This window comes from Dioscorea cayenensis, chromosome 16, assembly GCF_009730915.1.
Source record: "Dioscorea cayenensis subsp. rotundata cultivar TDr96_F1 chromosome 16, TDr96_F1_v2_PseudoChromosome.rev07_lg8_w22 25.fasta, whole genome shotgun sequence".
NCBI lineage: Eukaryota > Viridiplantae > Streptophyta > Magnoliopsida > Dioscoreales > Dioscoreaceae > Dioscorea > Dioscorea cayenensis.
This window is the reverse complement of record NC_052486.1, coordinates 765,453-782,187: the sequence shown is the minus strand read 5'-3', so window position 1 is coordinate 782,187 and position 16,735 is coordinate 765,453. Positions and strand designations below refer to the sequence as shown.

The following is a 16,735-nucleotide window of genomic DNA, read 5'->3' as shown; positions in this document are numbered from 1 at the left end:
TTTTAACTTTTAGATAATGTAATAGTTTGGCTATTTTGCTGCATTGCTGTGTCTGAGAAGCTTTAATTAAGATTGGTTGTTTTCTTCTGCTCATTCTCCAGAACCTAAGGAACAGGTTGGTGGAAGTCCTCTAAAAAGTAAAAACCTGTTTCAAAAAATTTACTGCATGCCAGTCAGGCGCGTGGTACCAACCTTACTGAATCTACATTACTCTTTTGCTAACTTAAAAACAGTGACATCATTCGTGAAGCCCATCCAATACGGCAATACCAATAGATGTCTGAAATCAAATAGAGACAGGAAAACACAACAATAAATATTCCATCTTTGAAAAGGATATCCCACTTACCACATTTAGTGTGTGTATCACTGTGTGTGTGTTTTTTTTTCTTTTAAATATTAATTTAGTTCACATCCACAAAAACTTCAAATCCGGGCCATTCCTTATACGTGGCAACAGCATCTCAGCCCTCCATTTCCTTCCACCTTCATGAACCGCCAAACAAAACAAACGGTGGTCCTTCTCCCGCCACCGCCTCGGGTTCCATGCAATAAATAAAAAGGACATGTTGGTTCACTGGACTCTTGCTCATCATTCTACCAAATAAGAGGTCGCCAAGTGTCGCAAACCGGCATCGACTTTTTATTCCTGCGGGGGAGGATACCGGGATCTCAGGCTGTCAAAAAAATAAAAAAACAAGAGGACACTGCTCTCCCGCACCCTCTCGATACATGGATAGATCTCTCTCTCTCTCTCTCTCTCTTTTTGGCAATTTTTAGGGGAAAAATCTTGTGAAATGGTGGCGAATTTCTCGTAGATCCGCGAGGATCATCGGATTAGGGTCCTCCAAAAGGTTTGGATTTGGCCAGGTTGGAATTCTTCACCTTTTCCTTTTCCTTTTCCTTTTCCTTTTCCCTAGAAAAATTCGATCAAAATTTCTAAAATTCTTCTAGAGGCCTAGAGCAAGTTTGTTTGGTTTGGGATCTCACTTGGAGTTTTTTGTTTGTTTGTTTTCAGTTGTGTGTGTGTGTTTTTTGTTGGAGTAGTGCCAGAGATCTTGACTTTCGATTTCGTAGGAGTCTATCTTGGGGTTTTCTCAACGTTGCCAAAGGAATCGGTGTCCTGTCTCTCTCTCTCTCTCTCTGTTTGTGTGGCTCTGTCTAACATCTCCCAATCTTTTGGAGTTATAAAGATTTGGGCTTTCGTTTTGTAATTTGAGAAGATGCAGAGGCCTCCTCCCCGGCCAGAGGACTTCTCCTTGAAGGAGACCGCGCCGAACCTCGGCGGCAGCGTGCCCGGCGATAAGCTCACCACTACCTATGATCTCGTTGAGCAAATGCTGTACCTTTACGTCCGTGTCGTCAAAGCAAAGGATTTGCCCCCCAAGGACGTGACCGGAAGCCTCGATCCCTACGTTGAAGTGAAGCTCGGGAACTATAAGGGCACCACCAAACATTTTGAGAAGAAATCGAACCCTGAGTGGAACCAGGTGTTCGCCTTCTCCAGGGATCGGCTTCAAGCCACTGCTGTTGAAGTGACTGTCAAAGACAAGGACTTCATCAAGGATGATTTTGTCGGCAGGGTCGTGCTTGAACTCAATGAGGTTCCGAAGAGAGTTCCTCCAGACAGTCCATTGGCACCGCAGTGGTATCGACTGGAGGACAAGAAAGGTGACAAAGCGAAGGGAGAGCTGATGCTGGCTGTTTGGATGGGCACTCAGGCTGATGAGGCCTTCCCCGAGGCTTGGCATTCGGATGCTGCCACTGTCCCCAGTGATGTTGTTGCCAATATAAGATCCAAGGTGTATCTCAACCCTAGGCTTTGGTATGTCAGAGTGAATGTAATTGAGGCTCAAGACTTGTTGATTACTGATAAGGGTCGGTATCCTGATGTTTATGTGAAAGCCTCAATGGGCAATCAAATTCTTAAGACTAGGCCTTCTCCCAGTAAGAATACCAATCCAATGTGGAATGAGGACTTGATCTTTGTTGCTGCTGAGCCGTTTGAGGAGCGCTTGCTTTTGAGTGTGGAGGACAGGGTTGGGCCTAACAAGGATGAGGTGCTGGGAAGGGCCATGATTACTTTGCAGAGTGTGCCCAGGCGGTTGGACTACAAGCCTGTACCAAGCCAATGGTATAATCTTGAGAGGCATGTGCTTCTTGAAGGTGATCAGAAGAAGAAGGAAGTGAAGTTTTCTAGTAGAATTCATTTGAGGATATGTTTGGATGGTGGGTACCATGTGTTGGACGAATCAACTCATTACAGCAGTGATCTCAGGCCTACGGCAAAGCAGCTCTGGAAGCCAAGCATTGGAATTCTAGAGTTGGGTATCCTGTCTGCTCATGGGCTGCAGCCCATGAAGGCTGGTAAGGAAGGAATAGGCATGACTGATGCTTACTGTGTTGCAAAGTATGGACCAAAATGGGTGCGCACAAGGACAATCGTCAATAACTTCAATCCGAAATGGAATGAACAGTATACTTGGGAAGTGTTTGATCCTTGTACGGTCATCACCATTGGTGTTTTCGATAACTGTCACCTACAAGGAGGGGACAAGGCTGCAGGGACAAGGGACACCAGAATTGGGAAGGTCAGGATTCGTTTATCAACACTTGAAACTGATCGAGTTTACACCCACTCATATCCTCTTATCGTCTTGCTTCCCTCAGGAGTGAAGAAGATGGGGGAGGTTCAGCTGGCTGTCCGGTTCACATGCTCCTCTCTGCTGAACATGATGTATATGTATTCTCAGCCTTTCCTGCCGAAGATGCACTACCTCCATCCCTTGTCAGTCACACAGCTTGATATGTTGAGGCATCAAGCCACTCAGATTGTCTCGATGAGGCTGAGCCGTGCTGAGCCACCACTGAGGAAGGAGGTTGTTGAGTATATGCTGGATGTGGATTCTCACATGTGGAGCATGAGGAAGAGCAAAGCTAACTTCTTTCGAGTTATGAGTGTCTTGAGCGGCATCATCGCTGTCAGCAAATGGTTTGATCAGATTTGTCATTGGAAGAATCCATTAACTACTGTTCTGATCCACGTCCTATTCATTATATTGGTTCTTTACCCAGAGCTGATACTGCCAACCATATTCCTTTACCTTTTTTTGATTGGTGTGTGGTACTTCCGCTGGAGGCCGAAGCATCCTCCTCACATGGATACGCGTCTCTCACATGCCGAATCTACAACTCCTGATGAACTTGATGAAGAATTTGATACCTTTCCTAGCGCACGGCCAGGTGATATTGTGAGGATGAGATATGACAGATTGAGGAGTGTTGCAGGGCGGATTCAAACTGTGGTCGGTGATCTTGCTACACAAGGGGAGAGGTTGCAGAATCTGTTGAGTTGGCGAGATCCAAGAGCTACTGCCCTATTTGTGACCTTCTGCTTCATTACTGCCATTGTGCTCTATGTTACACCATTCCGTGTTGTGGCCTTGCTGGTTGGTCTATATGTGCTAAGGCACCCAAGGTTCCGCCATAAGCTTCCATCTGTCCCTCTCAATTTCTTTAGAAGGTTGCCTGCCAGAACAGATAGCATGCTTTGAGAACATCTATGGTTGTTGCACTGTTGTAATAATATGCTAAATTTGGAGTGGAGGTGATATTGATCATGAATTTGTTGTATGTGGTGATCTTCTTATTGCAAGTAAGTGTCTGTTCTCAGTTTTTTATACAATTGTGAACATTTTATGTTGTTTTCATGACAAAGTACCTTCATATATGTTATTTCTTGCTTGTTAATAATTTATGTGGTTGGTTTCTTTAATGGAGTCTAAATTAGATCACATCTTTCGGTTTCTCAACATTTTATATCTAATCAGAACATGTTATCTTCTTGATTGAGAGAGCAATTTCCAGTAGAGCTTTTTTTTTTTTTGGCAATGACTATGTATTGTTCTTTTTTCACCTTTGTTTACTGATCTGAGGTTCAAGTTGGATAATGTATTCAGCCATTGAATGGAAAGAAAAGACGCTCACAAGCTTGTGCAATGCATCTGTTATTTGATGAAAATGGTTAGGAAAATAATTGTGTACTAGATGAGCAACAACAATGCACAAGCTTCATCCTGGAGAATCAGCAGCTTACAACCAATCTCAAACAATGAGCAATCAGTCAATCAAAGCCAGGTACAACAACTACAAAAACAAACAGTATATACTCAATAATCATTCAGCACTAGATCAGATAGATAGCTGTAGTTAAGTGTCAAGCATCTCTGTTAACTTCAGTTTAAAGCATGCTGTCTATCCTGGATGGCAACCTTTTGAAGAAATTGCTTGGCACTGCAGGTAATTTGCTTCGAAATCTTGGATGCCTGAGCATGTAGAGCCCGGCCACCAGACCAACCACCCTGAAAGGAGTCACATAGAGCACCACTGCGGCGCATAAACAGAACATTATAAACAATGCTGTTGCCCTTGGGTCTCTCCAGCTCAACAAAGATTGCAGCCTCTCCCCCTGCGTCGCCATGTCCCCCACCACTGTTTGTATCCTCCCTGCCACACTGCGCAACCTGTCATACCTCATCTGCACGACATCATATGGCCTTGATGTAGGGAATGTGTCAAACTCTTCATCAAGCTCATCAGGGTGGACAGCCTCTGCCCATGAGAGTCTTGTGTCCATGTGCGCTGGATGCCGTGGCCTGAACCTATAGTTCCACATTCCGATGACAAACATGTAAAGGAATACTGTTGGCAGTACCAGCTCCGGGTAGCAAATGAGTATGAGCAGCAAGACATGGACAAGCACAGTAGTGATAGGGTTTTGCCCAGTGACTAACTCCGTGAAACCACTTGAACAAACTGATCATCCCGGAGAGCAATGCCATGATCCTGAAGAAGTTGGCCTTGCTCCTCCTCATGCTCCAGAGGTGGGACTCCACATCCAGCATGTATTCCACCACCTCACGCCGCAATGGCGGCTCTGCCCGGCCGAGTCTCGCTGCCACGATAGTCATTGCCTGGTGTCGCAGGGTGTCTAACTGGTTGACGGTGAACGGATGCAAGTAGTGCATCTTGGGAAGAAGAGGGTGACCATAGATGTATATCATGTGAGCTACGGACAAACAAGTGAAGCGCACTGCTAATTGGAGCTCTCCCATCTTCTTCACTCCTGATGGCTCCAGTACAAGCAGCGGGAATGAGTGCTTGTACACCTTCTCACTCTCCAATGTGGATACCCGGATTCTTACCTTCCCTATCCTTGGATCTCTTCCGGAGCCTCCACTGCTGGGGCCGCCAAGATGCCAATTGTCAAACACTCCGATGGTGATCACAGTGCAAGGGTCATACACCTCCCAAGTGTACTGCTCATTCCATCTGGGGCTGAAGGAGCCGATGATCGTCCTTGTTCGGACCCATTTCTGCCCATACTTGGCAATGCAGTAGGCATCAGTAGTTCCCCGGCTGCCTTTGGTCTTCATTGGAAGCAGCTTTTCAGCCCCTAGGATGCCTACTTCGAGCATTCCGATTGGCTGCTTCCAGAGCTGCCTTGCGGTGGGCCGCTGGTCGCTAATGTACATTGTGGACTCATCCATAACATGGTAACCTCCGTCGAGGCATACTCTGAGGTGAATTCTGCTTGCAAATCTGAGCTCCTTGCGCCAATCTCCTTCCAGGACTCCAAGGCCGAACTTCTCAAGGTCAAACCAGCGAGAATCCACTGGTCGATGGTCCAGTCTCTTCTCAAAGATGGTCAATGGTAGAGTGATCTTACCGAGCACATCGTCCTTTCGTGGGCTCACTCTGTCCTCGACAGTGAGCACCAGCTGTTCTTCAAATGGTTCTGCAGCGACAAACACGAGATCTTCATTCCAGAGTGGGTTCATTGTCTTGGCGGTGCAAGTCTTGGTTCGGAGGATCTGGTTGCCTACTTGCGCCCTGACAAAGACCTCTGGGCTTCGTCCTCTCTCATTTGGTTCAATGTCTTGAGCCTCAATGATGTTCACCCTCAGGTACCAGAGCTTTGGTGAGACATAGACCTTTGACCGGATATTGATCATGCCTTCAGTGTGCACAGAGGCAGCATCGGTGTGCCATGCATCTGGGAAGGCTTCATCAGCTTGCGTGCCAACCCAGACTGCGACCATTATCTCCCTCGTACCTTGGTGCCACGACGGTCCTCCAGCTTGTACCACTGGGGGAGCCAGAGGACTGTCTGGCGGGACTCTGGTTGGTACCTCATTGAGATCAAACACCACTCGTCCCATGAAGTCGTCTCTGCCCACCATCTCTTTGTCCTTCACATAGACTTCCAGCACTGAAGACTGGATTCTCTCCTTTGAGAAAGCAAACACCTGGTGCCATTCAGGGTTAGGTCTCTTCTCCAAGTGTTTGGTTGTGCCCTTGTAGTTGCCTAGCTTCACCTCGACGTAGGGGTCACAGCTTCCAGTGATGGCACTCGTAGGAAGGTCCTTTGCCTTGACAACACGCACGTAGAGATAGTACATTTGCTCGACAAGGTCGTAGGTGGTGGTGAGCCTATCACCACCTCCGCTGCCCATCCACCGAGCACCGAGCAGAGGATTTGCGTCTTTGCGCATGTAGTCCTCCCTGTTGCTGCTTCGCATTGTGCTTGAGACTCTCATGTTTTTCACTGATTTGTGTGTTTGTGGGAGACAGTGATTGTTGGATGGATGTTGGTCTAACAAGTGGTGAGTGAAGAAATTGTTCTGGTTCTATCTATATGCTTGTTGGGCGTTTGATATGTGCATCTATAGTAGAGCAGAAAGAATGAATGACTTTGAATGTCAGAACAGCAGTAAATGAAAGTTGTAATATTCCTGAGAAGTGGAAATGAAGAATCACAAGCATTGGCAAGTACCTGTTCTATGATAGGAGGACCACACTTCTATCCTTTTGGGAAGGTTTGCTGCTGCTGCTGCTGCTGATGATAATGGGTGTGTTGTTGTTGTTGTAATCTCCTCGTTTAGTATATATATACATTTGTATATGTGTTCTTGTGTGCAGAGATGACTCAAATTCTTGTGTGCAGATAACAAGAAACCTGAAGCCTGATTCTCAAGCAAAGCTATCATCAATTTTCATGTCTCAAAGGCCTTGTGGAAGAAACGAATAAGCACCCTTATGTGTGTTTATCTTGCCTTTTAGATAACTGTTTGTTTATCATAGCAAGGTATTTCCTTTTTTATTTTTTTATTTTTTTTTTAAATTTTATATTTGGTATATCAGTTTGTGATTAAATTATAAGGTTTTAGAATTTGGAGAAAATGGCAGAGACTAGATGTTTATTTGTATGTGCACGGTGCACCTAGGGGACAACAAAGAGAGAGCCTATTGCCTTTATTCCTTGCCCAAAGAAAACAAAGGGTCCCTTGTTCTTCCAACTACCAACTGTTCCCTAAAACAATTCAGCGCAAAAAATTTATCTCAGCTGACTTGCTAATCAATTATATTTTCACAATCAACCCTTTTTATGATTAGCTTGGGTATTGATCAGCTTGAATTAAGAGTAAGGTTTTGTTAAAAATGATTTACTAATTAAGAATTTAGATTAAGAAAAAAAAATGTATTTTAAAAAGTATATCAATATATTGATAATGTTGTGCATCAACAAAGTGTTAGTATTACTAATTATTAATCACACGCAAGGTATAAAATTAAAATGACAACAAGTGTATTAAATACGGAATATATGAAAACAAACAAACAAGCAAACTTCTCTTATACAATTTATTGGTACTTTTCATTTAGTATGTTAAACAAAGCTTCACACTCGTAATTAAGGCTTAGGTTGCATTTGCAAAGCTACCTTATATCCCTCTATCATTTACTTACAGCTCCTCCCTGACTCTATTGAATTATAAATTTAGAATTGCAATTTGATAAATTTAATATTTTAAACCTAAAAAATATTATTTTTTTAATAACTAAAGCTATAGTAAAAAAAAAATATTTTTTTTATCTATAATTTTTAGATAGTTATTTATTATTTATTACATCAACAAAATCATGTTGCAGCTAATTGAACCAAACTGTAACAAATTTATTTCACTGATGTCAAGTTTGGTATGATATTAATAATAATAGATATAATCATAATTATAGTATATATTTCATGCCCAATAAAAAAAATAACAATGTTAAATATAAATAATGAACATTTTTAGTCAATATGTCATATTCTTTAACTATATATTGAAATGCTATAATTATAATATAATTTATATATATATAATTGTGGATAGGTTATACTTAAGATTTGAACTCTAAACTTATAAGTAGGAGGGGATATGACTTACCATTATTTTATTGAATACGAGTTAATTACATAAGTTTAAAAATATATATATATATATATATATATATAGGTAAAAATGAAAAAAAGAGCTAAATGTAAGTCCAACTTATGGCCCTAGTTGTCAAGAAAATAGATCTATATTATTGTATGCACGTCAACAAAGAAAGGTCTAGCAACGTTTCCGCCGAAAAAGGCCACTGTGAACACCTGTAAAAGTACTACAAAACCCTGTCTTTATCAAGCAATGGTGACAATTAAAGGCTTTCTTAAACTCAAGACAAAAAAGTAAATGAAAACCATATGTCTTCTTCAAAATCTCAAATTAATTAATGATTTAAATATAAAATCCGTTAGTTGGAACTAACACTTACAGTTTGTTGTTGTTTTTGTATCCAAAGATAAACATCAACTCCTAATTACTATGATGATAAATATACTTGGATATATATATATATATATATTACACGATTCAGCTCATTATTAATTACATCCATGTGAAGTTAGAATCAGTGCAACCACCCTCAGCCAATCACTCAAATTATTTCTTCATGAAAGACTCAACTCTATTATTATTAAAAATGATGTAACTCAACAATTGGATAGTCAAATACTAGTGTAATGTGAGGGCAAGGGTTCAATATTGTTCATCAGTACTACTGATCATGAACATAGTTGTGTTCATTAGTATTGTTTATAGCTTGAGTGTGGTCTTTTTATGAGAGAAATAATGGTTTCATTTTCACCCCCTTTTGAGTTGTAGAATATTGAGATTTTTTTAAGATGTCAATAGGTCATCATAGCTGATGCACTTCCATACCTTATATAATTTTTTTTTTTTAACCACAAGCTCTTTTTAAATTTTTCATAAAAATATTAAATTCATGTGGACCCAAAATCTAAAATATTCCTATGTGCTTTAATTTTTTAAATTTCTATGGAACATTCAATCTCTATTACATATGGTGACAAGCCCCTAATTGTGAAAAAAAAAATTATCTATCAATTTTTTTATTTATAATTTAACACTTTTCTCTTCATTTCCTTTCGCAATAACTTTTTTCATTTTATTTTCTTCATAATGACTCTCTCTCTCTCTCTCTCATAAAAACAATAAAAATAAAAATAATATTAATAATATATTGTAACTATGCCAAGTAAAATATAAGGAGGTTTGAAAAAATACATAAGTAAAAATAAATAACAGAAAAAGTCCTTTTCAAAATGTGGTTTTCATAGCTAGAATTTTACTTGCCGCCATCTAATTTTTTTTAATTTATTCAAAGCTTGCCCCAAAGTCCCCAAAGTCTTAAGATGATGATGATGATGATGATGATGATGATGATGATCAGTATTTGGCATTTTCAGTCCACAAAGAAATCTTGCCATTTTTTGGTACAACGGAGCTATCGCGCATGTCATTACAAATCTCTTTGATTTATTCTTAAGATGAAAATATTTATCAATATTGTACATATTAACACACGTCAACAAAGACAAATTTGCATTCTTAATTAATTGGGCCAAGAAAACCAATTCATGTCTCCATCAAACATGAAAATAACAAAGATCAAAACCAACCCTTTAATTTAATTTCTCACATTAGTCAAATAATACTTTGATCACACTGTTATAATTAATAATTACTGCATCCGTATATGATATATACATGGTATTGGCATCTTGCCTTCCACATAAAGTAGCTCTGTTTATTAATAGACCATATCATAAGGAAAGCTACCAATTAAATAGTTTAAATACGTTGTCTTATTAAATAACAGAAAAAGTCCTTTTCAAAATGTGGTTTTCATAGCTAGAATTTTACTTGCCGCCATCTAATTTTCTTTAATTTATTCAAAGCTTGCCCCAAAGTCCCCAAAGTCTTAAGATGATGATGATGATGATGATCAGTATTTGGCATTTTCAGTCCACAAAGAAATCTTGCCATTTTTTGGTACAACGGAGCTATCGCGCATGTCATTACAAATCTCTTTGATTTATTCTTAAGATGAAAATTTTTATCAATATTGTACATATTAACACACGTCAACAAAGACAAATTTGCATTCTTAATTAATTGGGCCAAGAAAACCAATTCATGTCTCCATCAAACATGAAAATAACAAAGATCAAAACCAACCCTTTAATTTAATTTCTCACATTAGTCAAATAATACTTTGATCACACTGTTATAATTAATAATTACTGCATCCGTATATGATATATACATGGTATTGGCATCTTGCCTTCCACATAAGGTAGCTCTGTTTATTAATAGACCATATCATAAGGAAAGCTACCAATTAAATAGTTTAAATACGTTGTCCCCCCCAACCCCCACCCCCAACATAAGTGAATGATGTAATTGAACATAGTTAATTATACTTTAGAAACTTCAAAGATGAAGATATTAATAATTTTTTAATTGAAAATGATCATTTAAGGTGAATAGTCTATTATTCTTTCCAATAAGAATATAATTTTTATTATATATATATATATATATATATATATAATATACAAATAAGTAATTTACTGGATTGATTTTTAATTTGGAATAATAGTTCACTAATCCTCTTGAAGAATTTTTTAGTTTTATTTGTAATAGTAGATTTTTCAGTCATTTTATTATTGTCTTTTCATTACTAGTGAATCATGTATATTTATATATTTTCTCTTTATGTTTTCATTGTTATGTAATTATCTGTAATCCTCCGTTAAGTATTCTTTATCTCTTTTGCATTTTTTTGAATTTTTTTTAAAATATTTTTTAACAAAGTAAATAAATCATATGTGGAGAGTATATATACTTAAAACACGTGGAATATATGTTTTAAGTATACCACATGTTCACATTTTATGCAGTGAAAATTTGAACTTGGATTCATTGTGTATAAGGGATCATGTTGCTAATAAATAAACTAAAATATTAATAATTTATTCATTTTTTAAAATAAATAAATAAATAAATAAATTGTTTGTACCACAATTTTTGAAGACTATATGCCTCCATTTTTTTAATTTATTTAATTTCATGACTACGTATTACTTGCATGCTCTTTGCTCTTCGAGTGCTAAAGCACAAAAATAAAACGAACTCATTTCTCTTGATTTTGGAATCAGAAACCTATTAAAATTTATCTCCAATCATAGTAGAAAAAATATAATAGCATCATATGGGACACATGTCAAAATATAATAGGCTGAAATTAATATTGTATTCTTTGGTAAACAAGAGAGATAAACTCAAACAAAGCCACCACTCACATAAACTTATATAAAGACTGAGTGGGTGAAACATTTTTTTTTCCAAGTATGGAAGCAAAATAATAATAAAAATAATATATAAAATAGATAGGACTAGTAGAAGCCCAAGCAAATGGAAGAAGTTGAAAGAATATTAATGGTGCTCTATAGTAGTAATAGTACTATTTTCACAGCCACCATCTTCCTCTTCATCCTCATCATCATCTTCATCATCCCACGTACCAACCGTTCAAAGACCAAACCAAGGCTCCCTCCGGGGCCACCGGCCATCCCCATCATCGGCCACCTTCATCTCATTCGTTCCCTGCCACACCACGCCTTCGACAAACTCGCCGGCCGCTACGGCCCCTTGATGCACCTGCGTCTGGGCTCCGTCTTGGCCATCGTTGCCTCCTCACCAGACATGGCCAAAGAGGTCCTCAAAACTAACGACGCCAACTTCGCCAGCCGTCCCCAGAACCACGCCTCTCGAAGGTTCGGCCACGATGGCTCCGGTTTAGTTTTCGCACCCTACGGTCCTTACTGGAAGTGGATCCGCAAGCTCTGCATGTCCGAGCTCTTGGGTAGCCGCACTGTTGACCAGCTTCTCCCCATGCGCCGTCTCAGTCTGCATGACCTACTCAGGACGCTGCTTGATGCCTCCCGGCGGCGGCAGCAGGTGAACATCAGCGAAGAGCTAGTCAAGATGGGCATTGGCACCGTTGGGAGGAGCTTGGTAGGGTCAACATCCTTCCGGGAGTACTACTACGGTGGAGATAACCATGATGATGATCTGGATGAGATGATGAAGCTAACTAAAGAGGTTAACATGCTCGTCGGATCATTCAACGTGTCTGACTTCATCCCAGCGCTGGCCAGGTGGGACTTGCAGGGTCTCGACAAGAAGATCCAGGATGTTCACCACAGATTCGATGCCATGCTAGAGAGAATCATTGAAAGGAAACAAGACCTTAAATATTCAAGAAACAACAATAATTATCACCATATTAGATCACAAAACATCAAAGATCTGCTGGACATCGTGCTCGACATCGCCGACAATGATCATGATCAAGAGTCTGACATTAAACTCACCAGAGAAAACATCAAGAGCTTTGTCCTTGTATAAGTATTTACATATATATATATATATATATATGCTGTTCTTAATTATGTAAATTATATATATATATACTCACACGTGCATGCATGTATGCATGCAGGAAGTGTTGGTGGCTGGATCGGACTCATCGGCAGCGACAATGGAATGGACGTTGGCAGAGCTGATGCAGCATCCGGAGATGCTGGAGAAAGCCAAGTTAGAGATTGAAGAGGTAGTTGGGAAAGATAGAATTGTAGAGGAGAGGGACATTCCCAAATTGCCTTATCTACAAGCCATTGTGAAAGAGTCTCTGAGGCTCCACCCCGCTGCTGCCTTTGCACTCAGACTTTGCATCAATGATGTCAGGATAAAGGATTATGATATCCCAGCTGGGTCACACATGTTTGTCAATCTCTGGGCTGTTGGGAGGGATCCAAGTTACTGGCAGGACCCATTGGAATTCAAACCTGAAAGATTTCTCTTATTTAATAGTAATAATGATCATAATAATTATAATCAGGAGGAAGAGGAGGAGATCATGAAGATGGTGGACTTTAGAGGGCAGTACTACCATTACCTGCCATTTGGAAGTGGGAGGAGAGTGTGTCCTGGGATGAACTTGGCGCTTCAAGTGGTTCAGGCGACGTTGGGAGCGTTGATACAGTGCTTCGAGTGGGCACCAGATGACAAGAAGGTGATGGATATGGCTGAGGGAATTGGGATTGTGATTCCCCGGGCTCATCCCATCATCTGTGTCCCTGTTGCTCGTTTGGATCCTCTTCCCTACCTCTCTTGACACGATACTATACGTACATGCACGCCTGCTGCTGCTTATAATTAATCATTATTATTATTATTATTATTATTATTATTATTATTAATATGTACTTTGTGCTGTATGTCTGGTTTATATATATATACATGTCATCGGCCCTCATGAATTATGTTATCAATAAATGATGAATATTTGAGTAATTTATTTTGAGTAAGATATGCATGTTACTTCATGAACTTGTTATGAAAACTTAAATAGTACTTCTTCCTACAGAAAACCATAAATAAGATGATAATATATATATATATATATATATATAGGTTCCGTCATCTATGCACCATGCACGTTCGTAAAATCATAATCTACGAACGTTGCTATCAACCGTTGAATTTTGATCCAACAGTTGATCACTATTTGGTGAATAGTATTACTGTGTTTATGAACGGTGTCATAGTGAAAAGTGGGATACATAACAATTTGATCTGAACCATTCAATCAATTTGTGCATAATAATTAAACAAATCTGAACCGTCCAACCCTATTTCTATTACACCTACAACAAACGTACTAAAACCAAAATAAACTAATAAACCAACTAACCCATAATTAGCTCTCACTGTAGCAAGATTAATGCCATTGTGCTTGTTTGTGGACGTGAACATCATTGGCGGACCCAGGAATTTAGTTCAGTCCGAGCTTAAATAAAACTCAATATTCTTAAATTCGTCACCTTTTAATTTTTCGATGTTCTTTTTTTTAGGAAGAGGAGCGGGGCGAACCCACTAGAGACCCTAGGGACATGCACAAGCCTCGGTGGAACGAGTGGGGATGGGGTCACGCTCACGTGGGCGCTGGAACCACCCGTACACAACCACTATTCACAACTCCCAGAAATATGCCCTCAGCCGAGAATTGAACTCTCACCACTCGGTGAGAGCTCTATCGGCGACCCGTGTACCAATAGCCTCTCCTCAGTCCAACCACGACCAGTGGTAGAACCAGAACTCATCGATAAGGGGGGTTGAAGTCAACTACTATCATTGTGAGAGATGTTTTGAACAATTTCTCAAATTTTATTAAAACTTAAAATTTTAATAATTTTTAAATAAAAAAAAATTTCATTACTAAAATTTTTACATTTGTCATGCCACATTATCAATTTAATTTTTTCTTAATTATTAAAAAATTATAAAGATTAGAACATTGTTTTTTTTTTAATTTTTAAAATTTCCACAATTTTTTGAAAAAAAATTATTTTTAATTACTAAAATTATTAAAAATTTAACATTGCAAACTCTTGAATTTGAACCATAGTGGGCTCCTATCATCCAACTCCCACAAACCACTCAAGCACATGCCCAGTACATATTAGCTAAATACAAACAATATATTATTAAACATTAATATTTATATAAAAAATCTTAGCTTAACTTTCATCTGACACGATTCTTCTAAGGTATTCCGGTCGGCCAGCCTTGACTTCAGCCCGGGCTGCCACCCATGTGGGTCCGCCCCAGTCCACAAATAACCTTTCCTGTATATATATACTATATATTAATTCTATCCTTTAATGATGTTAGAATTCAACACGTGGCACACTATATTTTTTTTCAATTAGAGTTAATTTATGTTAATTCTATACTTGATGGTCTTCACATGCTTGATGGTTTTTTTTTTATTTATTATTGTTTTTACACATGCACCATGATCTTTTTTCAAATGCAAGTAATGACTTGCATTCAAATCAATGCCTCTATTTATAACTTAGTCCAAAATAAAATATTTAAAAATATTAAATTAAAGTACCAATGTTTGAAAATTTTCTTTTTTTGGCTAATAAACTAATTGTTTCATTTTTTTTAAATCACAAAAATCAATATTTAGTGATTAAAAATATTAATTTTGATTATTAATAATTTAGTTTTGATTATGACCAAAATATCCTATACTTTTTTTCCTTATTTTTTTAAAAATAGAATGGACGGTGGATAATTTTATCAAATAAAAAACAGAAGAAGAAGTTAAACATATATGATACTAGCATGGTGCTTAAGATCCATGTATCTGTAAATAATTGTTTTTTTTATAAATTAAATTAATTAAATATATATAGGGTCTAATCTATACATAATGTTAATTTCATCCCCTAATGTTCTTATTAATTGAGACATGATGCATTTTTAACAAGAAGTATAGTGCTCTGCAAATTCATTCAATAACTCTCTAAATTTTCTTTCTCTTTCATTGGAAAAACATATGTCTTTGTCATTATCATTATTGCTATGATAATTATCATTAAATATTATTAAAAGAGGCAAATGTGTATATATTTGCAATTGGGTTTTGCTTTGACATTTTTTTTCACGGGATTCACATCCTTTTAATTATCATTGTTTTTTTATATAGGTAGTGCAATCATACATTGTATTTTTATATTATATTATCAATCAATAACTCTCAAATGTCTCTTTCAATCTCATTGAAAAAATATATAGGTCTTTGTCACCGTCACTATTGTTATAATAATTATCATTAAATATTATTAAGAGGAGGCAAGTGTCACTTTGCAATTGGGTTTTGCTTTGATTTTTTTTTTCGCAGGCTCCACATTCTTTTAATTACTAGTCTTATTATATAAGCAGTCTAATCATACATTATATTTGTTATATTATATGATAATCATCCAAGCATCTCTTCACCTCAAACAAGCATTTATGTAACCTGGCCATGCTTCTGGTCAAAACTTTCAACATGCCTAGGTTCAATGGTCTAGGTTCTCCAGGGCAAAGTATCTTGGCATAGTTTATCAAAAAAGAACTGACGTTGTCTATTTTTTTTTTGTATTCATTATGGAAAATTTATTTTATAAGAGATGTAAGAATAGGGAGTGTTGTTGCCAGAATACAATAGTGAATTTTATTGGGGACCTTGATCTTGTAGAACTTAAAACTTGGAGGTCGAACAAAAGGAGTTGAAGTCTCTTCCTTCTTCAGATGCCAAGACATGTAACAGTGTGGGAAGTATTCCCCACAAACACTCCGATCGTTGCTATCATCTTCATCATCGCTATCATCACAACCGCCGTCATCATTGTCATTACAATCATCACTATGATCATCACCACTATTATGTTCATATGCATCGGCATTCTCATTATACCCTGACTGTTGGAAGCCAATAGAGCTTCCAGCTTCAGTGTTTACAGATGGCCTGCTAAAAAAATAATAAAAAAAATACACAACATATGTGTTGTAAGGGAATAAACAAGGGAACATGTAAATCTCATTAAGTAATAAGTCCATGAGCTTACAATGTATACGCAATCGATGTCGTGGTTGGGATT

At 38.1% G+C, this 16,735-nt stretch overlaps 2 protein-coding genes and 1 pseudogene across 2 annotated transcripts; 2 read left to right on the top strand and 1 right to left on the bottom strand.

The window, feature by feature from the left end:
• Positions 1–698: 698 nt before the first annotated feature.
• On the top strand, positions 699–3,720 carry LOC120279301 (FT-interacting protein 7-like). Its single transcript, XM_039286206.1, has 2 exons — positions 699–870; positions 1,019–3,720. Exon 2 carries the CDS (start codon positions 1,224–1,226, stop codon positions 3,552–3,554), a length of 2,331 nt encoding a protein of 776 aa, XP_039142140.1. The 5' UTR covers positions 699–870; positions 1,019–1,223; the 3' UTR covers positions 3,555–3,720.
• A 372-nt stretch (positions 3,721–4,092) lies between these two features.
• LOC120279300 lies at positions 4,093–7,295 on the bottom strand (annotated as a pseudogene).
• Positions 7,296–11,488: 4,193 nt separating this feature from the next.
• On the top strand, positions 11,489–13,563 carry LOC120278786 (cytochrome P450 93A3-like). Its single transcript, XM_039285516.1, has 2 exons — positions 11,489–12,638; positions 12,739–13,563. The coding sequence occupies exons 1-2, from the start codon at positions 11,649–11,651 to the stop codon at positions 13,411–13,413; spliced, it is 1,665 nt and encodes a 554-aa protein (XP_039141450.1). The 5' UTR covers positions 11,489–11,648; the 3' UTR covers positions 13,414–13,563.
• The last annotated feature ends 3,172 nt before the right edge of the window (positions 13,564–16,735 follow it).

What these genes read in the sequence shown, in the direction of transcription:
- LOC120279301 (XM_039286206.1), top strand. Translation starts at nt 1,224, where the DNA reads ATGCAGAGGCCTCCTCCCCGGCCAGAGGACTTCTCCTTGAAGGAGACC.
- LOC120278786 (XM_039285516.1), top strand. Translation starts at nt 11,649, where the DNA reads ATGGAAGAAGTTGAAAGAATATTAATGGTGCTCTATAGTAGTAATAGT. An exon ending in ACATCAAGAGCTTTGTCCTT is followed by an intron (nt 12,639 to 12,738) that starts GTATAAGTATTT and finishes GTATGCATGCAG; the next exon opens with GAAGTGTTGGTGGCTGGATC.